The sequence below is a fragment of the Melopsittacus undulatus genome, chromosome 8 (assembly GCF_012275295.1).
Source record: "Melopsittacus undulatus isolate bMelUnd1 chromosome 8, bMelUnd1.mat.Z, whole genome shotgun sequence".
NCBI lineage: Eukaryota > Metazoa > Chordata > Aves > Psittaciformes > Psittaculidae > Melopsittacus > Melopsittacus undulatus.
Window position 1 is genome coordinate 55,192,986 of NC_047534.1, and position 25,547 is coordinate 55,218,532.

At 41.4% G+C, this 25,547-nt stretch overlaps 1 protein-coding gene across 1 annotated transcript in view; it reads right to left on the reverse strand.

Moving 5' to 3' along the window:
- The window catches only part of PCNT (pericentrin), an 88,064-nt gene that overhangs the window by 45,375 nt on the left and 17,142 nt on the right, over positions 1–25,547 (reverse strand). The window contains exons 7-24 of the mRNA XM_034065772.1: positions 24,518–24,773; positions 23,555–23,613; positions 23,210–23,384; positions 21,357–21,493; positions 20,755–20,866; positions 19,411–19,443; positions 18,517–18,781; positions 18,161–18,248; positions 16,929–17,145; positions 15,333–15,571; positions 12,126–12,601; positions 10,301–10,877; positions 8,797–9,030; positions 7,320–7,484; positions 4,681–4,827; positions 2,406–2,557; positions 1,421–1,635; positions 752–978 (exon numbers count right to left, since the gene is read on the reverse strand). Coding sequence (XP_033921663.1) covers positions 752–978; positions 1,421–1,635; positions 2,406–2,557; positions 4,681–4,827; positions 7,320–7,484; positions 8,797–9,030; positions 10,301–10,877; positions 12,126–12,601; positions 15,333–15,571; positions 16,929–17,145; positions 18,161–18,248; positions 18,517–18,781; positions 19,411–19,443; positions 20,755–20,866; positions 21,357–21,493; positions 23,210–23,384; positions 23,555–23,613; positions 24,518–24,773 — 3,774 coding nt within the window. The remainder of the gene's footprint in view (positions 1–751; positions 979–1,420; positions 1,636–2,405; positions 2,558–4,680; positions 4,828–7,319; positions 7,485–8,796; positions 9,031–10,300; positions 10,878–12,125; positions 12,602–15,332; positions 15,572–16,928; positions 17,146–18,160; positions 18,249–18,516; positions 18,782–19,410; positions 19,444–20,754; positions 20,867–21,356; positions 21,494–23,209; positions 23,385–23,554; positions 23,614–24,517; positions 24,774–25,547) is intronic.

Below are 25,547 nucleotides of genomic sequence, written 5' to 3' on the forward strand. Positions count from 1 at the left end.
TCTAGGAGGGATTTCTTTAAGATGGTGAATGTACATCTCACATAGATACTTATCTCTAGGTTGCACAAAATACCTGACAAGAAAATGAATTTCAGATTTATTCCTTCCCTTCACATTTGTTTTCAAATTAGGGGTTTCCTTACACATGCATTACTGCTGCACTGCACTCGGTGCTCTAACTGTATACAGGACTCTGGCATCCACCTCAGGTTTACGATTACTCTTCCCAACACTGGATGTCCAGACACTGCAAAACTCAGCGTGGAAATACTCAAATCCTTTCAGGAGAGCGAGTCCAGCTCCTTTTAGCACAGTATATAACTACAAGGATGTTTGCTTGCTGCATATTTCCTACACATTTTCACATGGGACTGAGCTTTCTTGAACCTACTTAGCAATGCTGGAGAAGCATTGATGTGAAGTGCAATGAAACCCCCTCAAAACCACTTAACTCTTGGTCTTCTGAAGTTATCAAAAGCATCTAAAATCCTACTTTAAATCTACTTAAGGAATCAACTTACAGCCTTCCCCAGGATCTGCTAGAAGAGAAAAAGAAGTTGTTGAAGTCTCATTTCTAAGACATAAGAGTAAAAACCTTCACTGTAAGAAGCATGGGGTGTACATGCTTCCCTATATTGATAACTTGTGATGTATTCAGACAAACTCTGTTTCATTTTAGTAGCCAATCCTACAGAGAGAGAATTCACATTTCTGGTGCAATGATACATCTATAGAGATCAAAAAGCTTTACCTGTTTAGTCGATTCTGTAACCAGTTCCAGAAGTCTCTCCACTGCAGTGTGCAGCCGGCGACAAGTTTTCAGGATCATCTCTTCATTCTCACACGCCAATTCTGGCTTGGCAAAAACACTTTCACATAAGTATTGGCTCAATTCAGACCCCTCGTCAGTCACTGCAGACAGCTGGTTGTCTTCTGTGAGAGTTTCATCAAGCAGCTCATCGACTGGAGACACACAAGCTATTTTAAACCACAAAATAATGACACCGAACTGGCCACTCGGGTAACAACTGACACACAGTGACATTGGTTAGTCCTGAGGCTGTATTACAAGGTGAAAACTTGTACACATCAGTCACTCAGGGTTGAAAAACCAACATTTGGAATTATTGTGCTATATATATCAGGGCTTGAACTTCTGCATTCATCAAGTTCCTTTTTCCTGCTCTATCATTTATTCAGCCTTTTCCAGCAAGGTAAACTAAAACAGTACATCTACTAAGTTGCAGTATTAAAAGAATGGAAGAACACTGCCAGACAAAAAGAGTGGCACAACTTTGAAAGAGACAAAACTGCAACAAGAGCTATCCCCTTTCTAAACCTCAGCCATATAAAAGGAAATGAAAAGGCATTTTTCAAGGAAGTGAACTGATTACATTCAGTTATGGAGATTTGTACTCACCTTTCTCTAGGTGATGCTTTTCTTTGGCTTTGAAATACTGCATGAATCCCATTTCTTCCATAATACTGTGACTTTCTCTAGAATCTCCAAAAGACACGCTGTCATCAAGGCAAAGACCTATCTTGCTACTGATAAGGTCCTCAACAGCTACTGTGGCCTTCACCAACTCCATAAGCAATTTCAAAACATGCTGGTAAGATTCCTGCAGTTTTTTCCTAGAACAAAAGATACTGAACACTTCAAAAACTGCACACACGTGATTTAAAACACTCTGAACCTACTGAAAAACTGAAACTGGCCACAGCTGGGACTTATCAGTGAAGGTGATTTAGATGACTCAAAAACCAAGGCCATTTCCAAAGAGCAAAATCCCTTTGTCTTCTCCACAGGTAGATGGAGAGATCATACTGCAATCATAAGGCTTCCATTATCTGTGGGAGCACCAGTAGGGAGAACACATCTGCTACTATAGCATCTGTGACATCCCAGTAACTAGGGGTGTTCTGGCAGAGTAGACAACGAAAATCCCAGTTAGGAACACATTTTAGTGTTAAGAAGCTTATTCAGCATGATAGCTTCTCTAACCCACACATTCCAATGCTATATCAAACTAATCCCCACTGCACTGAAAGGTTTCAGTGACCAAGAGGCCTTTTCCATTTCCTAGCTTTTTTCAAGCAAATGGACAGTGGAAACCCCAAAACACCAAGGTCTCAATCAGACCACAAGGAAGCAAAGAAAACAAATCATAATCCTGACTTTCCATATCAAGATAGTTTGGGAACTTAAAGCAACACAACCAAACAAAAAACGAACCCCAAACCACACATACCAAAGAGCTTGCAACTGAAACCAATATATCAGCATCCTGCACTATTCATCTGAGCTGGCTTAATTTTGCCTAGTTATTGATTTATGAAAAGTGAGAAAACAAGCAAACAGAACAACCAATCACTGAGCATTAGGTAACCCAAGATGAACAAACCTTTCCTCCTTGGATTGCTCAATATCGGATCTCAACATGGCTACCAAATTCCCTCCTTCTAGGTTTTCTCTATCCCGCCGCTCAAGGAGTGTCTCCAGTTCAGCGCTGGTCTCCTCCATTCCATGGTTTAAAAGCTCCACTTTCTTTTCCAGCTGTGGAAAATACAGAAACAATGCCACAAAGCTGATCATTTTGCCTACACTTCACCCAATGATCTTACCCTTCATCACCTCGGATATATCCACACAGTCCTCGTCTCTTATATTATCAGAAATGAAGGATAGCAGAAAGAGTAAAACTGAACGGTTTGGTTTTCAGTTCTCCATTTCTGACATTGATTTTTCTTCAGGGAGCTGCCTCCCTTGCAGTCAGACCCAGACAATGCTAAAAGCTTGCAAAAACTGTGTTAAACTGTGGTTTGCTCTTGGTTTGTTTTCATTGCTATGCCTCAAAGACACTAAGCAACGTCCTAGCATGGATTTTGACACTGTAGCACAGAAACCCAAAGAGTAACTTGATCCAGCAGCATCAGTGCCAGCTTTCTTTGCTCTGAGCTCTGCCTGAAACAAGTTTCTATAAATATGTTTTCTCTCTTCATATTTATTTCTGATGACACCCTCCTCTAACCAGTAAGAAATATATATTAAAATACACATATCTATGTATATACCCACCTCTGACTACCAGATTCAGATGCCAAAGGATCAATACTATTTTGTTAGAAACTTTGTCTCCTAAGTAAGCCAATAAATTAGTCTAAATATCTGTTTGGGAGGAAACTGCATACAAAGAGCAGCGTTCTACTCCCACACTAACCTTCTCAGCCCTCACCGAATCCTGCAGGAACAGCAGCAAACAATAATGCACTTTTTTTCCCATAGAGGAAAGCCTTACTCCCAGTTTTCATGATGAAATATATAGGCCTAATGGAACAGTTTAATATATCAAACTTACATTTTGGTCAGAGCTTCCTGAACTGTGAGTGACAACATGAATGTGTTCTTCGCCTTCTGTTTTGAAAACTTACACCTACTGTTTTAATCTTGGAGAAAGACTTGAACATTTCTAAGCTTCCCAAGTAAAGCAGAATCCTTTTCAAGCTGTTCCTCTCTTTTGGGTTATCTGAGATTCAACTTGGGTATTTGCTTTACAGGAGACATAAAATTCTGTTTTGTTTGGCAAACAATATTCTCTTCGCCATTTGTGGATCCACACTTCCCATTTGCCTGCCTTACTTGCTCTAAAATATAGCTCAATTGGTCTAACAAACGCTGCCAGAGCACTATTTTCTTAACAAAAACCTGATAGATTGAGTGGCATCAATACATTGACAACAAAAAGAGAAATATCCAAGCTTCTGCAGGCAGTGTTAATCCCCCTGAGAAATGGAGGTGGTGGGTGAGGAGAAGCTCCACATAACCTGGCTTCAGGGTACACTTGAGCCCAGAACCCCACCATGTGCTGGGCTGCACCCCCAAAGGGTACGCAGCAGCTCAGGTAGAGGATCCTGCCCCTCTGCTGTGCTGCAGGGTGAACCCCCTGCAGCCCTGATCCAGCTCTGGGGCAGCAGCACAAGAGGGACCTGGAGCTGCTGGAGAGAGGCCAGAGGAGGCCATGGAGCTGCTGCAAGGGCTGGAGCAGCTCTGCTCTGGAGCCAGGCTGAGAGAGCTGGGCTGGGGCAGCCTGGACAAGAGAAGGCTCCTGAAGGGGAGACCTGAGAGCAGCTCTAGTGCCTAAAGGGGCTGCAGGAAACCTGGAGAGGGGCTTGGGACAAGGGATGTAGGGACAGGCCAAGGGGAATGGCTTGAACCTGCCAGAACAGGGGAGACTGAGCTGAGCTCTTAGGCAGAAGCTGTTCCCTGTGAGGGTGCTGAGGCGCTGGCACAGGGTGCCCAGAGAAGCTGTGGCTGCCCCATCCCTGGCAGTGCTCAAGGCCAGGTTGGACACAAGGGCTTGGCGCAGCTGCTCCAGTGGAAGGGGTCCCTGCCCGTGGGTGTGGAGCCAGAACTGGGTGACTTTTAAGGGTCCTTTAAACCCAAACCAGTCTGGGATTCTACAAAATAGCTGAACCAGTTTTCAAGCCAATACTCAAGTTACATTTCTGTGTTAACTGCTCTAGCACAACTAAGAGACAGAGCCCATCATACCTGACAACTACCAATCACAGGAAGACAAACAGCCCTCTACATACATGTTGAGAAAGGTGAGAGCACTGTGTTAAAATACAGCCACAAAAGCACATTTAAAGTCTAGGTTTAAAAACCTTTCCACACACCTGGATAATTATTGCTGCTTTTTCCTGCAGCTGGGCTGATAGCATCTCCTGCTCCTTCTGGTGAGCAGCCTGTGCCTTCTCCCTCTCCTGAATCAACACCTGCTCCTTGTCATGCAGTGATGCCTTTTTTTCAGCTTCAAATTCTTCCTGCAGAAGTCACATAAAATACTTTGGTTTACAGAGAGAAAAATACCAAACCAACCAAAGCACCCACCTCCAGAATCCACAACCAAACCCTCACAATCCCCCTCTTCATCATTACACATGTGCATGCCTTACCGCTCAGATTAACTAGCAGTAATTTACATGTTTAACACCTCCAATCAACAAAATCACACTGAAATGATGATTTAAAAGTAATTAGGTAGATAAAGGAACTATTATGAACGTGGTCACTGAGACCTAGGTTGTTTCACACTGCTGGGATAGCAATCAGGATCAGACAACAGATGGTTAAGTCAACATTGAGATGGACAGAAGCCACTGTAAGCAGCTTCATCTAGTACAAAGCTCACAGTACTGAGTTCCACATAGAACAAAGATTTACCAGAACAAAGTGAAGTTCTACAAGGCAGATTTACACAGTTAAATGCTCTGGAAGCTCTTCAATTGTATCTCACCTCGGAATGCTCCATAGCATTCTAAAGAAAGGATTATCAGATATCCCCCACTCCTACTTCAGCAAATAAGGGAGGTGAAACAAGATCCTGGGGTCCCTTCCCAGGGAAGAGCTTAAAAGGAACCCTAATTAGTAATTTTTTCTGCAATGCCAGAATGGGAAATGAGTCTTCTTGTTCATAGTATAAAAGCCCTCAAGCCATTTGGTCTATGAACACTAATACACCCCAAGGTGATAGCTGCTATTTTCATTGATGAGTCAAGAAAGCAGTTTTTCTGCTGAACAGGAAGTAAGACTTCAGAACATCTGTAGTCACCTGAGCTGTCCTGGATCCTTTGTGGAAGACTCAGCCAGTCCCTGCACTGAGTCAAACAGCAGAGTATTTAGCAGTTAGCAAGATACAAATGAAGAGACACAAGATGAGGACAAGGACCTTCCTCAACCAGTTCAATAAACTTGTGGGCTCTGAAGCAGCAGTGCATCCAGTAAAAGAGAATGGTGGGCTGTAAAAATGATCTCTGAATATCTAAAATCTACAAGGGGAGGCAAAGAAAGCAAGAAAGCATGGCTGGCATGAAGACAATGGCAGAAATGAGATGGGGGAAGCAGGCAGGGGAAGGCTCACTGTAAAAACCTGGATCAGACCATGATTCAGTTCAGCCTGACATTGCAAAGAGATCCAGTCAGTCCCTTCTGGAACTAAACACACATCAAGTTAACAAAGGCAAAAAAAGCCACAAGAGACAGCTGTACTAGCAGTAGCATTACCCCTGGCCAAATGTCAACAAGAAGAGAGGTTTCTGGTGTCCCAAATGCTAATTTAAGTGCCTAGACAGCACAAGAGAGAGAAAACCAGGAATGGCTTTGGGGGGTATATGTGTAGCAATCAGTCCAGTCCTGGCTTGTGGGGACTGAAGGCTGGGGTTCAGCTGAGGACATAAATGCCAAATATATCTCCAGAAGTATTTCAGGATATACTTGTGTCCTGTGTTTCAAAAGACAGCTGCACCAGACAGAGAGAGGTCAAAGAATGACCACAAATCCAGAGAGGACCAGAGGCAGGAAATAGGAGAGACTTTCTGCCCATCTGCAGCACGCAGTTGTAGAGGTTTGTGGAACTGTTACCAAGAGCCCCACCTCAGGTTGGAGCACTGACAGGAACAGTAAGGGTCTGCTGAAATCTCTCAAGGAGCAGCAAATAAGGAGGTGGTACTTCATCTAAGTTATGTGTGCTCAACAGGCTGCTTTCACCACATGCTCAGTACAGTGATAACACTGAGATGAATGTAAGCACTGACCTTAGTGTCCTGGCAAGTTTCTCTGTCTCTTCTGACACAGGTTGTGCCTTCTCCATAAGTTTAATAATGTAACATGGTCTTGTCACCTAACCAATTGAAGGAAACTTGCACAAGGCTCAGAAGATGATAGGCAATTACTACACCACACGTAAGGCCAAAGACAACCTTAAAAATGCTTATCAAGATGCAAGTTTGGAACTCAAATGATGACCCCAAGAAAGCAGAACTGAAGAATAATCACAAACAAAAAACTCCTGGCACAAAGTGCTCACTGTCATCACACTCTCCGTAAAAGTTTAGATAACACTGAACGTGGCTTTGCCATATATACACAAGTGCTGTATACAAGGGATGAGAGGCTAAGGGCATAGTTTATGCAGACAACAAGAAGAAAAAGTTACAAATGATAAACTGCACAAATGTACTCAAGGAATGTTGGTTAGAGCAAAGACTGTTTAGCTTATTTGAAGGACACCGCTTCATGTCCAATTCAGGATTTTAAGACAACCCCATAATAAATACCATAGTGTTGTAGTAACCCTGTAGTAAATACCATAACTGCTTACACAGTGCAGTGTTTCCAATGCTGCTTTTCTAGTTCTAACATAGTGAGGCAAGACAATCAAACTCAGATTGCCACTGCAGAGTCATACAGCTGATGAACAAACACATTCACCAGTTTAGCAGTGCCTACTCTGAAGTTCTGCTCCACCAGCCCCTACCTTGAGCTGTGCAATCTGCTGCTCCAGCAGTACCTCCGACTGACACTTCAGCAGCTCAATCTCCTCCTGGAACTGGAGCTGCTGCTTCAGTTTTACCTCCTCAAATTGAGCCAGAAGAGCTGCTCGTGCAGTTTCTACTTCCGAGGCCGATGCAGAAGCATACATCTGCAGACAAATAAGTAACAGAAAAGATTTTAGCCATGGTGTTAAAATTAAGCTAAAATCAAAACCAAACCCATCCAGCTCAGATTCTTCAGAGTATTTTCACAATAGTTCTCTCCAGTCCTCAAGGTCATACACAGTTGCTATCTATCACCATGCTGACTATAGGAAAAAAGCAAGGTGATATATATAATTAAGAAGCAACAAGGCATTAGATACCAAGTATCTCCCATATTCAGAGACCATTTAGGTCAGACTAACAAAGTATTCCCTACTTGTTCTTTCTCATAGACACTCCCCTAAGAGAAATTCAAAGAAACAAGGAAGGAAAAGGCACAGAAAAAACACAGGGAGAATGTATTTAGTTCAGATGTGATTTCCCTTGTTCAGTGAGATTAAACATTAAGTAGCTATATTTAATGCAGTCATCCTATGAGATACAACAAAGTTAATCAAAAATAGCAGAGAAAGATTTTCTGTTACTTTGTTTTCTTTTTTGTTGCTACTGTCCTCTCTGAGTCACTGTAGCCAACAGAATACAGAGAATATATATAATATAGAAAAGCGAAGTCTTTATGGCTTGCGGCTGCTTGCACCAGCACAAGTCAGACTGTATAAAAGACTTCTTCCATTTCACTGTTTAAAGATAACTTAGAATCGTAGAATAGTTAGAGTTGGAAAGGACCTTAAGATCATCCAGTTCCAACCCCCTGCCATGGGCAGGGAAAACATAGCACAGATGTTCCAATTTTTAGCCTTCAGAATGAAAGAAAACAATCAACCTTAACACATTTCCAACAAGAAAGAATGGTAAAGCTTTAAGGCCAACTGGGAAGATTTCCAACCCTCACTGAGAAAACATCTGGGAAAGTATTACCTAGTGTAATAGTATCTCTAACGAAAGAAGAAATCAACGTTAGCAAAGGTTGCTCATTTATAAAGGCCTGAAGTGAGCAGTTACTTTCCACAAATGGTTAATGACCTACATTGTTACCTATTAGTTTTCTATCAAAACAGCAGCTTTCAAATGTTGAATTAAATACACAGCAGGAACCCAAAAGAAAGCAGCTCCCACCTCAAAGAGAGCACTGCAAACAAGGATTCACATGTAAATACATCACATGTATGAACTGTCTTAAGTTCTAGGTAAAGTAAGGCTTAAAAATGTTAACTTCATCTTATCTGTTGGCACTATTAAAGCAAAACCATCTGAAAAGCATCTGGATATACCACCTTACTTCTAAGGTTAATAAAAATGCTTTTACTTTGTGATAAACTATGGATTATTTTGGGTTTAGGTATTAGCAACACTGACCTTTTGCTCGTGTTCATGTTGTGCTTTTAGTTTCCCCAGTTCTTTTTCCAGCTCCCTGGAGTATTCCTCCTTATGCTTCTTCATTTCTGTCTCATGAAGATCCTGTAGCTCTTGGAGTGCTTTCCTGTGCTTGTCCTCCATATTCAATACTTCTTCACGTAATATATCCAGGGCCAGACGTTTCTCCTCCTCCAGCAGCCTTCTTTGATTTTGAAGAGCTGTGTTCAATTCATCCTGTGCAAGCATTAATTTGAAAAGGGGAGAAAAAGAATGAAGTACAAATATTTTTATAACCCACTTGTAAAGCTCATGTCATGCTGTACCAAAGCTTAAGCAAACTGGAAAAATACTGCCTCGCAAATGATGAGCAGACATACATATACATAGAATCCCAGCCTGGTTTGGGTTGGAAGGGACCTTAAAGCTCATCCAGTTCCAAACTCCTGCCACAGGCAGGGACCCCTTCCACTGGAGCAGCTGCTCCAAGCCCTGTGTCCAACCTGGCCTTGAGCACTGCCAGGGATGGGGCAGCCACAGCTTCTCTGGGCACCCTGTGCCAGCGCCTCTGCACCCTCACAGGGAAAAGCTTCTTCCTTGTATCTAACCTGAACTTCCCTATATCATTGAAATTACTTCATTTTTCCTATTTTGTATAAGTTTTTGACTCCTCTATCCATGGCATCACTCCCCCTCAGCACAATCTTCAACTTTATCTTTCTGAAGTTCTTTACACTCATGAACAGTTAAAATACAGATTTAAGATTAGTTAGCACAGACAGGACAGAAGAAAATTGCACACCTTTCCCCACAAAGGACATCCTCTCAGCCTTTGTGGGGACAGAAACAAACAGAATCAGAAGTTTGAGAAGTGGGCATAGTGACAGTGCTTGGAAAACAGAACATTTCTCTCTGGAAGGCTCTGCTGTTTTAGCAGTGAGCTAAGCCTTCCTACCTCTTTGACTTGTAAAAGTCTTGGCATCATCTCTTATCCATCTGAACTCTCAAAAGAGCTGAAACCTCCACCCAAGATCCACTCACCAACAAGCTGCTCCACAAACCCTAACTGGAACCTTTAGAGACACCCTTCTTCTAGTCTTCCCTTTGATACTGTGCCACTGGGGAGGATCTTTAGAGTCCAGGAGATGAAGCTTAACCTACAGAATTGCATTTACTTTGTCCTAATCACTTCTGAAGAATTACTCTATCAGGCAGAGAAGCTCTGAAACACCAAATAGAGAGACCCTCCAATCTGAACGATGTTAAAAATGTTTACCTCATTTGTACCTTTTCCACACAGAAAACTCATTAGCCTGAGGATTCAGTGAGGGGAGCAACAGATGGACTTAATTTTCAGCTTCAGTTTCCTATTTCAGCTCACAATAAGGCCACACATGAGTGTTAGTGGGAGGTTGTCAAAATATGCCCCAAGAACAAGTGAAAAGGGCATCCCACACCATGCACCATGAAATTTTACCTTCTATGCCAAGTTTTCTTCCTGACTCACCTTATGAGCTGCTTCTGTTTCAACAGCCATGGCTTTAAGTTTTTCCATATGAAGGGTAGCTAACTCAATTTTCAACTTATTTTGGGAAAGCTCAAGTTCTTCAGCATGCTTTAACTTCAACATCTGTACCTCCTGATCCAAGCGTGCTTGATTCATTTTATCCTTTTCATGGAGCTGTTCTGTGTGCTGCAGCTGCAGCTTCTCAAGAGCCTGACTGTGCTCATCTCTAATATTCTGAATTTCAGACAGGTAGGATGACTCTAAGGAATCCAGGTTTGATAAGTGTTTAGCCTCCAGCTCATCTATTTGTGCCTGGTGCTTTGCCTGTTGTTCAGCAATACAAGCTTCAAGCTGAATCTGCTGTTTACTGGCTAGTGTAGATTTAAGTGCCTCAATTTCAGCTTGGTGCTTTGTCTGAAACTCAGTTGTAAGAGACAAAATTTGCTGCTTATGTTTCTCCTGTAACTGCTGATTTTGGAGTTCCAGCTCATCAATGTGCTTCTTTTTCAGCTCTTGCAGAAGAATCTCTTGCTCAGTTGTGAATTTCTGAGTCATGGCTTTGTGCTCCTCCATAAACCTAGATTGATTCCAAGAAAGTTAAGAGAATATTGTCAAAAAGGCACTGCTTGCTTTGGTTTTAAGTTGAACTCAAAATAAAACCCAAAGGAAAATAAGAAGGCCTCACTTAGCCTCCACAAATTTGACTTCGTGTTTCAAATACAACGAATTCAAAGCAAGCCACAATGATTTCATAGCCACATAATTGAAGGTTTATGCAGTATCACTTGCTAGTATCCGTTTACTACTAGGTAGATTGGCACCTCTATTAAATTACTAATAGAGAGCACCATACATTGTTCACTCTTTCTGAGAGAATACTGCAGCATAAAAGCATCTGGGATATAGCATACACATGGTCTACACCCCAAATGTGTAATCTGTAAGTAAACCAACTGTCATAAGAATCATCCCCAAAAACATCTGGTTAACACTGAGACATAAAACCATTCTGGAAGAGGATGTGGGATACCTGGGGGCTCCTCCTAACTCATTTCAGCTCTCTGAGGTGTGCCTAAAGCTTGATGCAGAAGATTTAGTACCAGAGGTGCTGTAATCTACTGTAGTCATCAAGTATAGTATTTTCTGGATAGAGACACCAATAATTGAAAAGTGATGGGCTATTTAAAGGCTGAATTTCTACTTCTAGTGTTTCCTTACTGTAATTATTTCCCTAATCTCATTCTGTGAGCATCTGCTTAGGGAGGAAAGAAGGGATAAATCTGAAGCAATGCACACAAGTACAAACATGCAGTTATTTGAGTATTTCCTTTAACACACTTAAAACAACAGGTACAGGAAAGGGAACTAAAAGAGCAATTACAGCTTTCCCATTTAACCAGAGCTGCAGTATACCATATTCAGCCCATCAACCTCAGCATTCAGTGGTTAACACAAGCTTCATTCACCAGCTTGCTTAAATTCATTTGAATTGATTGAAAACACTTGAGCAAACTTTGAGAATGCTTCCACTTCCATGTCCTGTAACACTTCCTCTGTTTGTTGTATCCTTAACTGCAACAAACAGAACTTGGCCACTCTTCATTTGATTTGTTAGAATAGATGCAATACATTTACATGAAGCAAAGCTGTAGAGTAAACTGCAATGGAGGGCATTATTGTTACTTTGGAGTGAGCTCTGCATACATGAAGTTAGCTGGTGCCATCAAGTGACCAACTTACATCACTACCACTCTAAAATAGGAGAAGGCAGCAATAACAGTGACTGAACTGGCAAGGGAAGAGTGCTCAGACACTTGGGACTTACTTGGTTTGTGCTTCCATAAGTTTCAATGAGCATTCTTCCTGCAGACAAAGTGTGGCCTCTTCCATTTCTTTTGCCATAAGTGCTTTGGCTGCCTGCAGGTCAGCATCATACTGCTCCTGAGCTTTCTGCACAGCCTGTGCACTTGCAAGGCTGTCCTCTAGCTGCTGCAGGTTGTTTTGCTGCTCTTTCACCAGCTTCTCCAATTCCAGAATTCTGGCAGCTTGGTGATCTTGAAGTTGATTCATTTCAGCTTCCCGAAGTTCAAACTCCTTTTGTAACTTCTGCTTCTCACATTCACCTCTGTTCTGCAGCTCTATACGCAACAGTGATAGCTTCTCCTCTGCTTGGATCCTCTGGTCCTCGCATTCACATTTCCATTTGCTCTCTTTTTCTTTGTACATAGTCTCTATCTTCTGGACCTCTTCTCTGGCTTCTCTTAATTTATTCTTATGATCCTCAGCCATTTCATGTTTTATCTGTGAACACAGTTTTGCATGAAATACCAAAACCAAACTGACATGTGCGAAATGAGTATTCTCAGGCATTTAAGGTCTTGGAGAGATTCAATTCTTGCAGTGAAATAAAATACTGTTTACTTCCAGATAAAAATTAGGCTGAAATGTCAATTCATAGCTATTTTAATTCAGTGCATTAGAAAGAATTAACTGGGGGAAGGAAGAAAAAATATAGGCAAAATCCTAGAATTAAAAAGATACTCCATGTTCTCTACCCCTGGGGCCACTTACATTCATTTCAAGAGTTCAACTTAAAAAAATCACAGAATCCCAGCCTGGTTTGTGTTGGAAGGGACCTTAAAGCTCCTCCAGCTCCAACCCCTGCCACAGGCAGGGACCCCTTCCACTGGAGCAGCTGCTCCAAGCCCCTGTGTCCAACCTGGCCTTGAGCACTGCCAGGGATGAGGCAGCCACAGCTTCTCTGGGCACCCTGTGCCAGCGCCTCAGCACCCTCACAGGGAACAGCTTCTGCCTAAGAGCTCAGCTCAGTCTCCCCTGTTCTGGCAGGTTCAAGCCATTGCCCTTGGCCTGTCCCTACAGGCCCTTGTCCAAAGCCCCTCTCCAGGTTTCTTGCTGGACACCTTTGGGCTTGATTAAAAACCTCTTTTAAACCTCTCATCTCTGTGTTCCAGCTCCATGTGCTTTACACGCAGTATCCAAGTCCATCACAAGGACAGTTCTCTTATGAAGCATTAAAAGCAGTATAAAATATATGTAGCATAAGAACAGAAGCCAAAGAACTGAAAGACTGTTCAAGTGATAAAAGGCAGAAAAAGACTCTAAAAATACACTGAACTGGTAAACAAATAAATAGTAAGCTAAAAGAACAACAGTTTTAAAACAACTGTTTAAAAAAAAACAGGATTAAGAAAAAATTAAAGGCTAGTAATACCACATAGGAGTATAAAAGCAGTAATAGATCACACCGGTATGAAGTACACTAAGTACACTCTTCTATTTTCACTTGAAAAGTTCATTTTGAACAAATATTTAAGCATCCATTTATGCTACAACCTAAATGATGACGCAGAAAAGGCAAAAACCCCAAGGATCTTAACACACAATCCATGATGATTGTTCTGGGATTCACTGAAGAAGCAATGGAGGAAACTGTTTCACCCTGTTTCTGAGAGACAGAGATCAGAGGGCAAGCAAAACATGGATTTCCAGAGGATCAGCATGTGGGCCAGGCTCATTTCAGACACCACAGTCTGCCTATGCTCATCTTCCACCCAGCCAGCAGTGCCACAAACAAGATCCTGCAGGTGGCACAAGTAACTATTAGTACTGAAGGCTTCCCTACTGGAAGCTTCAGTTGAGTCTCCCATGTCATCTCCAGTCTGCAACTGTTTTCTCTGGCCTTCTCCACCAGATTTTAAGTCTGCAAAAGGATGTTCATTCTCTCTCGTTAAAAAGGAAGGAAAAGAGGACTGGAGAAATAAGAGCTTCATCCAATTCTCTCAAGCATTCAAATACTAGAACAAATGAAGCAAAGAATTAACATCTGAGCTAAGGTTATCCTCAGATGGAGAGTTGACTTAACAGGTAAGACAGAAGGTTTGTAGTGAGGCGAGGGTTGGTCTCATCTCCCAGGTAACAAGAGGGAATGGCCTCAAGCTGTACCAGGGGAAGTTCAGACAGGATATTAGCAACAATTTCTACCCCCAGAGGGTGTCAAGCACAGGAACAGGCTGCCCAGGGCAGTGGTGGAGTCATCATCCCTGCAGGTGTTTAAAAGATGTCCCTAAGTGCCATGTATACACATGCTTTAGTGGTAGTGCTGGCAGTGAACAGCTGGGTTTGATGAGCACAAAAGGTCTTTTCCAGCCTGAAGAATTCTATGATTCTGAGGTGCCAGACAGGATTCTCTTTACCTACAAAATCTAAGAGCTACATCTAAGCAAACCCAAAGGAGAAATCTCTTGCTCAATTCTCTCTTCTTCCTTAAAAAAATGGCCTGAAAAGTTACTTCTGGTTATTTGCTTCAAAGACAGAAACTTCTCAGAGACAACCTGTTCAGCAGATAGTATTTTCCATCTGCCTCTGTGCTTTCTGCTGAATTCTCCATTACCACATGACATAGAATCATAGAATGGTTTGGCTTGGAAAGGACCTTAAGCTCATCCAGTTCCAACCCCCTGCCATGGGCAGGGACACCTCACACTAAACCATATCACCCAAGGCTTCATCCAACCTGGCCTTGAACACAGCCAGGGATGGAGAATTCATAAAGCTCCCTGGGCAACCCATTCCAGTGCCTCAGCACCCTAACAGTAAAGAACTTCTTCCTTATATCCAATCTAAACCTCTGCTGCTTAAGTTTTAACCCATTACCCCTTGTCCTATCACTACAGCCCCTAATGAAGAGTCCATCCCCATCATCCCTATAGCCCCTTTCAGATACTGGAAGGCTGCTATGAGGTCTCTACGCAGCTTCTCTTCTCCAGGCTGAACAGCCCCGTATGCAACTGTACCGCGTTACTTTTGCACCAGGACACTCTGATGTGCTGCAGGGAGATGTTCAGGATGAGAACCTTCTGTATTCCAGTATTGGTGTGTAGGCATGCAAGTCCATTTGAAGCTGAAGCTATCATCACTAACTACGCACTCTTAAAGATAAGTGCTGCTTGGTCTTCCCAACAGATCTGAGCTTGCCCAACTCTCTGCTAAACAGTACTGTAATAGGTGTTACCTTTTCCATTTCCTCTTTCAGATGCTTTTCATTCTGCACAGAGGAATCTTTTTGTTTAGTAATCTCCTCCTTTAAGTGCTCTATTTCTTCCAGAAGCTCCGCAATCCGCTGTTTCTCAGAGTTGAGGAGGGAGAGCTTAGCTTTGTGTTCTTCCTCCAGCACAGATACTCTCTCAGCCACCTCCATTTCAACCTGACGTGCTGCATCGTGAGCACTCCGTAGGTGCAGTTTGGTGATTTCTGAACAGTAAAAAGAAAGCAAAACAATAAAATGACATTCCAAAATTTCTTTGATTTTAACAGGTTTTATAATGCACAGAAATAAAGTTGATGTTGTCACTGTGCAGTTTATCAGTAGCCATATTAACTAGAGACCAACAAGAAGCCCTCATCAAGATGTTTTTGTACTTCATTTTACCATCACCTTTGAAATGTCTCAGTATCCACACACAAAGAATAATGGGGATGGATCATGAGGCCTGGGGCAGGACCTCCCTCCTGCCAGCAACAGCCACAGGGCCTTTCTCTTTGGGCAACGTAATGGCAGATTCATGCAAGCTTTACCTCCTCTTTTGCACATGCTTTTTACATAAGGCATTTCCCCAAAAAGGCAGATGGGACAAACCTCTAAACATGCTATTTTAAGCACTTTTTATATACTGCCTAGTATTAAAAATAAAAGAAAAATAAAAAAGAAATATAACTGCAGATGTTAAGTCATACTGATCCTTTTAACCAACATACAGTAGAATATAGCCATAGCCACATGTTATATAGCTAACCGTGAAGTATGGATTATAAAGTCATACTATGCTCCAACATGAACGCTGCAGATACAACTGCCATGATACCTTACCTCAATATATGCATTTCACATTCAGTCAATACAAGGTGGTATATTTCTATAAATTATAATTCCAAGAAAAGCAGCAATGGTTGGGAAATTACATTAACCTACGATCACATAAGGAAGTCTCATTAAAGTTAGTCTTAAGAGGAACTTAAACCTGAACTCCACAGTAAAAGCAACCTATTACAAATGCTGCTCCTCTGAAATCCTTTTCTCTGTGTTCAAAAACTTCATCCCAATTCATCTGCCAAGTAGTGGAAAACACAGGAGAAAAAGGAAATATTAACACTAAATGTGCAGAGCACTCTCAAACCCTCAAAAGAAACACAGGCAGAAGAGGTACAGAACATAGAAGTGGGTGTACTCGATGGAACTGGCCTATTTCACACAAATAGAGGAGGCATTTAACATAACTGACAGACAAGACTAAGAAATTCTCAAATACATATTAATTCAGGAATTAACAGTGCCCTCCCAAGCATTAAGAAGGAAAACCTGATCAGCTCTGCAGCTGTACTACATTTTACTACAGAATATTCAGCTTCAGGTCACCATATCTCCTATGGGCATGTTGAGTTGTGCTTCCAAAGTCACAAAGCAAAGTGTTTGATGCCAGGGGTTAATATGTGTTCCCTATAGTTTATGGAAGACAATAACAAATCGAAAATGGAAAAGCCTATTTAAAGGAGAATATAAGCTCCACAAGCAGCTTACTGTTTTACTTCCCAGTGTGTCAGATCATCTTACCTTTTAAATGTTCTTCTGAAAGCTGGGCACGGAGCTGCTCAAGTTCTAAGCAATGTCTTCTTTTCATTTCCTCAATTTCTGTTCTATATTTATCTGACAGATCCATTTTCATTTTCATTAGGTCCTCTTTATATTGAAGTGCAAGGGAAGATCTTAAGGCATCTAATTCACACCTGTGTTGTTCTTTAAGTTGTACTTGCAAACAAGCAAGTTCTTCCTACACAAGAAATGGGTTAGAGAAAGACATCTTCAGCTTTGAAAAAACCATGCCAAGTATCTTTCAGTGACAGCAGCAATATAAAGCACCTGCTCAACAGGCATGTATCTGGTTTCCAAAAAACCTGCTGGCTTTGCTCTGTTCCTGCTGCTCCATCTGCTGCTAGAGCAGCAGAGCCCCTCAAGATAGATATGCTTTGGAACCATGCCACAAGGCAGCTCTGAGTTTCAGGAGCTGTTTGAGTGTGTAATAGAGGGGGAAGTCCCACATGCTTCTGAGTAGAGAAACTATTGACTCTCAGCAATTAAGAGAGCCCTTTGTGTACACCACAGAACTTAAAATAACCATATACTGTGAATGCAGCTTCATACTCAGCTAGGTAATCAAACATCAGCAATAAAACAGGTATGATGTGTACATTTCTCATAACTCATGCATTTTTGTGTGATTTACTAATGAAATGCAGCTCATGTTGTCCTGGGGATGCCTTTTCTCCTTGTCATTCCCTTCCTAAAAATAAAATAAATTAATTTCATGATTAATTTAAAAAAGAAAAATCTAAAACCAAAACCGAAAGGAAAAATCCTTTTTGAAACACTCAGTTCACTTCAAGTAAGTTGAGCAAAGAAGGAAAGTTCTTAAATTACCATGAGGTACATAAAAATAGGTGGGCAAATTGAAGAGGGACCAAATTAGCAACTGCATTTGAACAGAACAGGCAGCAATAGAAGGCACAACTACCACAGAAGCTATAGAGGAGAGAAACACCATGAGCTCTGCACTTGGGTAGAAAAGCCTTGACAAGCTCCTTACTAGGCACAGGATAACCCAAAGGGCACAAAACCACAGAACACTGTTTCACCTGTTCTGATAGATGGAGAACTGATAATTTACAATATACTTGTCAAAAAAAAATTAAGCCTGTCTCAAATTATGTCTCAAATTAACATCTGACATCAAGTTTCATATAGGTCATGTAACAAACAGTAGAACTTTCTTATATCAAAAATCCTACCTGATGTCGCTCCAGCTGTTGGTTTAGCTGAACAAGCATATCCTTCCTCTCTTTCTCAGCAGCCTCTTCAAAAACTGTGACAGAAGAACTGAGAAAAGGGGTTTCAAGTCTAAGATTGGAACGTGTCACAAATTAAGTGAACATGCTGATTTACGATGTACTACTGAAAGTAGGCACAAAGCAACTGTAACAACTGCTCAGGACTGAACACTCATGACTTCCATCACTGGATTTCTAACTACAGATGCCTAATGCTCAATCCCAATATATTTAGAAGCTAACATCATCTTTAGTATTAAAAATATAATGCAAGCAATGCTGACACAACAAGAGATAAAGGGAAAAGGAATAATCACCTGATGTCCCCTGCTTGATCTTGACTCGTTTCCAACTCTGACAGTGAATAGTCCTTCAACTCTTGCAGTCTCTGATGCAGCAAAGTCAATTCTTCTCTGTAGTTTTCTTCAGCAACCCTTAGCTTCTTTTCAAAGTAAAGTCTCAGTTGTTCCAGTTCAGCTTCATGCTCACCTTTCCTCTGCTGACACTGCTGTTCAAATTCTTGTTTTAAACGCTCTATTTCTTCCACCTGTGATGCACGAGCCAGGAGCTGCTCTTTCAGCTCTGGAATGGAAGCAAAACCAACTCAAGTACTCAGAAGTACATACCTTTAGGCTAAATCATCCCGTGAAGTTCAGTCATATTTTAGTTGTTGAGACAGCAGTAAAATGTTACACCAGAAGCTACATAATAAACTGCTAGAGACAAAGTGTTCCCTCCTCAGAAGGCAGTAAACCTATGTTCTCCATTTACACTGCATTCAGAGAAACCATCCTCATGACAAGAATCAAAACTACCAGAAAACTGTTAGACCTCCTCATTTCCTTGGGTTTCAGGTCTGGGCTAGTAACATGCAGAGCCCTGCAATACTGCTTGATCCTCACATAGGCTCACTGTAGCAGTTACTGATAACACCACCAACAGGATAGGCAAGGGGAGCCCAGGTAGGTTTTGCCTGACCAGTAAACTCTGCCAGCACAACATTAACCCTGAGAAGTGTTTAACAGTTTTGAACTGGCATATCATTTATACATTGGAGCAGTGATCCCATGATCCAGCTGCCCCGCTGTGAACCCACCACCACAAGTCCTCAAATCAATCCAAATGCATTGCCAAAGGATCACTCAAGCGAAGAAAAGCAGAGGAAAACAAACCACTTTTAAGATCTCACACACCAAAAGAGATATCCTCACCTGGACCATGAACTTCCATTCTGGCTTCGCCATCTCAAGCAAGATGAAGAAGAAACAGAAAGGGTCCAAAGAATGGGAATGTGGGCAGTTAGAAACATGGAGAGACATTTGAAACGTTAATAAAGATCAGGGCTTCAGTGAGGAAATATAAGAATTCCAGCAAATACTATAAAGTGGTATCTGCTATTATTTTGTCATATCAAAACAGATCTGAAAAAGTCAAGGTAAAGTCTGTTCAATAAAGTTTTGTTCAATACATTTAAATCTTCAAACAAAAACCTTGAGATATATAAAGCATATGGTCAGATTTCAGCCAGCCATTATTTTCTCTCAGGCTTTAAAACTTTTCCATAAGCTTAATACAGATACACATAAGACTAATTCTAGTGTGAGGTGTCCCTGCCCATGGCAGGGGGTTGGAACTAGATGATCTTAAGGTTCTTTCTGATCCAAATCATTCTATGAGTCTACAAAACCTATTATCGCTGTGCACAATGTTGCTTTTAGATTTAGAGTATATGTCTATTTTTTTAAACAGAAGCATCATCATGGGAAAAGGAGGGTATTTTTAGCCTTATAGGAAAACAACACTGTCATGCATTCTGATTTCAGAAGTATCACCTGAATGGCTTTGTTTTAAATTAGACATCACTTTACTCCAGGGCTTTTCTGTATTGAGGAATTGATAGCCTTCCAAAAGGTGATGAATCTCCATTTCGAGTGTCAATGAAAAATGCATTTATTTAACTTGCCTCCAAACCAAAAGGGGCAAAAAAGCCACTTCTACCTCAAGATACAACCTAATCACATTTTAAAATCTTTCTGCCTTTCTGCCTTTTTTTAAGCAGATTCCTCTCTTCAGTATCTCCAAATAAAATAGTCACAATAAACTACTCGAAGCCATAAATTAAGCATGGAGCTTTACTGCCTACCTACAATTAACAGTTTGCTCTATTTAATTCATACCTGCTCCCATACTGACCACAAATACGAGCATATGATTGCACTGACCAGCATTTTCCCCTTTTTTAACTACATCATACTTAATTTGACACTGCAATGAAAAATATTTGGTTTCCACTAACAATTTGGATAGAGTGCATGAAAGAGTGGGAAGGGAAAGGAAAACCACAGGAGGGAGCTTTCCTCCATAGCGACACCATACTTTCTGACACTGCAGAATCAACTACTCAATCTGACACTGACTCACTGCTCACTGCAGAAACAGAACACTGTGACCTACCTGTGTGCTCTGGTACACCAGCACAAGTATTTTGTGTCAATAATGTGCACTTCTATATGAAGAAGAGGCAAAAAAAGAAAGTGCATCAGTTCTGAACCTACCACTTAGCTCTTGGCGATTTGCTCGGGTACTGTCAAGTTGAGACCAAAGGTGCCTGACTTCTTCTTGTGAACGAGTCTTGAGCTCTTCATGCACGACCTGAAGTTTCTCCAGCTGTGGAAGAGATGTCAAACACCCAAAACTCCTCAGTTTCTTAAACCAGTTTCATTCTAATTACTTATTTGATAAGCAGCAGACAGTCCTGACAGCAATAGGTAGAAATGCTTAGTGACAATCTCAGCCACTCATCCGGGCAATCAGAGATATGGAATAGCACTTGACTGTTACAGACCCACTCCTCTGAGAGAGATGAATTTATTCTTTATGCCATATTTATCAGCAGTAGCAAAAATAAAGTAGTAGTTATATAAAAATGAGACACAAGAACCAGAAAATTAAGCACATAAATACAGATGAAGAACAGCACCAAATGGCACAAAGGCAACTGCATTCAAAAGATGCTGAATTACTGGAAAATCCCAGAGTATTTGCCTGCTAATATGAATATTTGCCTCCCTAAATATGAACAAGTCAACAAAATTGCATGTATATCATCTAGGTTTTGCTAAATAGAATCACTCTAAATGAGTATTTATTTTCTTACCTCTTTCTGAAGATTCTCTTCTTTTTCTTGGCTTTTCATCTTCATATTTTCTAGGAGTTGATCATGTTCAGCCTGCAGCTGCTGTTGCAATTCTGTAATGGCTAGCTGGTGTTGCTCCTCCAGTTCTATACATTTTACTAAAATTAAAAGTGAGTTCTGTTACACCATCATCCCAGTTACTGAATAACCTGTACAGCTTTTATGCAACTGAAATAGAAATGCATGTCTCTAGGCTAAAATGTTAGCTCAGAGGGAATCACAAAACACTTGAAGAGTATAGCATTTGAAAGTCAAACATCTCCACACAGTGCTTCCCAGTCTCTGCATCTCTGCTGTTAGCCAAGAGATAAGCAACAGTAGTACTGGAGGGATGAGCATCTGCTCTCTGCAAGCATCCTGAACAAGAAGCCCACATCAAGGGAAACATGCATTTCTCACATCCTACAAACAAAGAAGTTATCCTAAGACCAAGAGATGAACAGGAAGGACTAGGAAAGCTCCCAAGTATGCTCCGCCTTGGCACTGAGCACTCTCTGAATCTTCTATGTGTGCTACTACCTCGTCTGGTCAACAAATCTTGACCTGCACAGAAAGAATCTGCAATCAAGTGACCACACTTCAGCCCCAGTGAGCTGCAAGGGATGCCATGTTATCCTCACAGATTTTAATGACAGAGGTTCAGGGAAATCCAGTAAAGTTAGTGCAGGCTGGGAAGAACGAGCGTGTTCTCGCAGCAGCCAAAGGTGAGCCAAACACTGAAAGCATACAGTCCTTGGCAGGCCAAAAAGGCAATGCTTCACTTCTGAATCCTGGTCCTGCTGTCTCCTGCCAGCATCATCCAACACCCTTAACACTGCATTTGCATTTACCTGGAGAGAGTATTACAGAATCACAGAATGGCTGAGGTTGGAAGGGACCATCAGGGGATAATTAATACCAACCTCCATCCTAATGCAAGGTCCCCTACAGCACATTCCTCATTTCCCTCTTTTCACACGCATAGTACCTCAGAGGCAGGGCAACCTGAGTAGCTATCTCTCTTCACTTCTTGGCACACCATATCCTGTGGCTCCTTTTCATGCCATCACTGACAGCAAATCTGACACTGTTGTGGCAGTCAACCACCACCTCTACAAACATGTCAGATTCTGAGACCTACACAAACTTCTCCTAGTTCTATCTCCTATCTGTACCTCAGCAAAAGGCATAAACAGATGTATTGCTAATGAAAACCTCAGTTACGGTACTCTATAAAGGTTACTTCCAGAACAGTGTGTAAAAAAGCTACTGTTCCATTAAGCTTTAACTAGTCCCAGAGCAAACCTAGTGGGTTTTTTGTTAGAAGCAGCTGCTATTGATAATAATCAACAGAATTTTGGTTAAATTCACTAACTGCCAAAGCTGGTTTTCAGCTGGAAGCAAACCAGTACCTCCCTTTAATATACTTAAAGGAAAGCATAGTCCATCTCACACCCTATAGAAATCAAAGTACAAGACAGTTAATGATGCTTTAAACAATTTTTCATTTACTTAGAATCCCAGACCAGTTTGTGTTGGAAGGGACCTTAAAGCTCACCCAGCTCCAAACCCTGCCACGAGCAGGGACACCTTCAACTAGAGCAGGTTCCTCCAAGCCCCTGTGTCCAACCTGGCCTTGAATGTGGCCAGGGATGAAGCAGTCACCACTTCTTTAGGCAGCCTGTTCATGTCATCCTGTTTGAGAGTCTTATGCCATTGACTCAGTTTTAGAGTACATGGATATAGCTTGCATTTGCTTTTTATGCAGGTTCTAAAAACAGCTAGCTTTGTCATTGTTCAATAAATACAACTGCTTCCCACACCATGGCACTTACTTTTAGACTGCTCATTCTCCACAGAAAGATGACACAGCTCTGCTTTGACTTTTTCTAATTCCATCTCCAGTGTTTTCTGTAGTTCTACCATTTCTGTCTGATGTTTTCCAGACAGCTCTTCAATCGTGCTTTTTAAATGCATATCAGACTCCAATTCCCAATCTCTTTTGAGAGTCTAAGAGAGGAAGATTTGCATTATTAAAGAAACACACTCAGTAAATGAGTACTTTTCTCCTCCATTTATTTGTCCTCTACAATAAATATGTAGCACACACAGGACTTCTACCACCTCTAGTTTACTGAAAGGAATTTAACTTTTACTTGTATGAAGAACAGAATTTGTACCTCTAATGCCTGGGTATGTTTCTCTTCCATTTCCAGTTCTATTTTCTTTCTCTGATCAACTGTGAAATAAAATACTAATTAATAAATTTATTAAATGTTATGATTAAATGATAAGTAGAAATATGGGTGAGATTACCATTTTCTGCATCAAACACAGGTGTAGGCATGCAACAGTGTAAGGTAGCAGGTTCTATCCAAACCCATACCTTTAATCCTAAAGATATACAGTCAAATGCCTATCAATGTCACTTTAGGTGCTAGCATTTCAGTGTACATCACTCTGAAGTATTTGAACCATCTCTATCTCCAGAGACACAGCAAAAGAGTCTCAGGAAGCAGCAAGAAGGAAATCCTCATCATATTTCTTCCAAGAATTGCCTAAGAAACAGACTGCAAGACAGATGCTATTATCTGCTCACTGCTATTATCACTGACACCAATGGCTTCTTCCTTCCCAGCTCCTCCCTGTATTGATTCCAGCTTCTTGTTCAGCACCCATCTTGGTCTGCAGGAACCCTGAAAGGGTCTATCAATCTCCTTCTCACAGCTTTGAAGCATCATTGTATCAGCATGCAACCTTATTTCAAGTGTTCCAGTGGGAAATGAGAACAGAGCTGGTGCCAGCTACCCAGTTAATGGTCCAGAAGAGAAAGAAATATCATCTAAGCGACAAGACAGTGTCCCAGCGCCCAGGTTAGCTGGGACATGGCCTCATAGCCTCCTTGAGCAGAAATATCTTTCCTCCAGTCCCCCAGCTAACAGTACCCACAACTCCCCACCCAGATCTTTCCACCATCTGATTCAGAGTTCTCCTTCTCACCCTCTACATTCAAGAACTCCTAAGTGGTTACATTCATACTAATGTATTAATGTGCCAGCTCTACACCAAGACAGGAACCTGTGGAGGAAGACACATACTGATGGGGTTTCAATGTCTGGTCCATTACTCCCAAATCCTAATACCTAGTTCTTGCTGGTGCTTTGTCATGAGCTCTTCTTTCTCCCTCAGACACTGCTCTTTAATCTTCTCCCACTCCAGCTGATGGCGGCTCTGCAGAATTGCTACCTCTTGAGCCCGCTTATCATTGAGCATCTCCCGGAGTTCCACCAGGGCAGTCTCCTTTTCTTTTCTGAAGTTAGACTGTGTAAGCTCAAGCTGAGAGGTATGCATGTTATTTAAGCTTAGACGTAAAGCTTCCAGCTCAAGGCTGTGCAGTGTCTGTAATGGAGAAAAAAAGAAAGAAGAAGGTTTTTTCCCCTTCCCTTCTAAGAAAATCATTTCATCTTTTTCACATGCAGTTTAACACACCTAAGTCTTGTCTTTCTGTACTTGGAAAGTGTTTCTTCATGGCAGAAGAAAGAGTGGTTTTTAAAACCCTGAAAATAAGCTGCTTTTTATTACAATAAGATTTGCATAACATTCTCAGTGCAAAATGTTTTCCTTACCTGCCTCTTCACTTCATCTCCTACCAAATACCTTGTGTCTGCCCACTTCTCCACAACGTCAGATCAGAACACAAGCTATTAGGGAAAATTCCTGATATTTGCTAGTGGTTGTAATTTAAGAAGCAAAATTCTGAGGTCATATTGGAAAATTAAAGTAAAATTCACCATGCTTCATTAAAAAAAAGTGTTAAATATTCAACAGTTAGAAATGGCAGCGAAAATAGACCAACCAAACTTTGCAATTCTTAAACAGACTCAACACTACAGCAACACCCTGTAGTTAGACCTGACACTGGATGCATTTCTTCCCATTTCCAGTTTGCGTTTAGTGCAACTGTTCAAGAAACCCAGTAAGTAGTGAGAGGAAAAGGTCCGGCTCATACACTTGAGTTTAGCAGGAAGCATGCCTAATTACATCAGTGGGATAAGTAAAAAGTGGGAGGGGGTTGGCATTTTCTTTAAATTCATCTGTTAAGCTTATTAAGCCTTGAAAAATGACACAGTTGTGCTTTTGGGGTTTGGTTTGGTTGGTAGGTTGGTTTTGGTG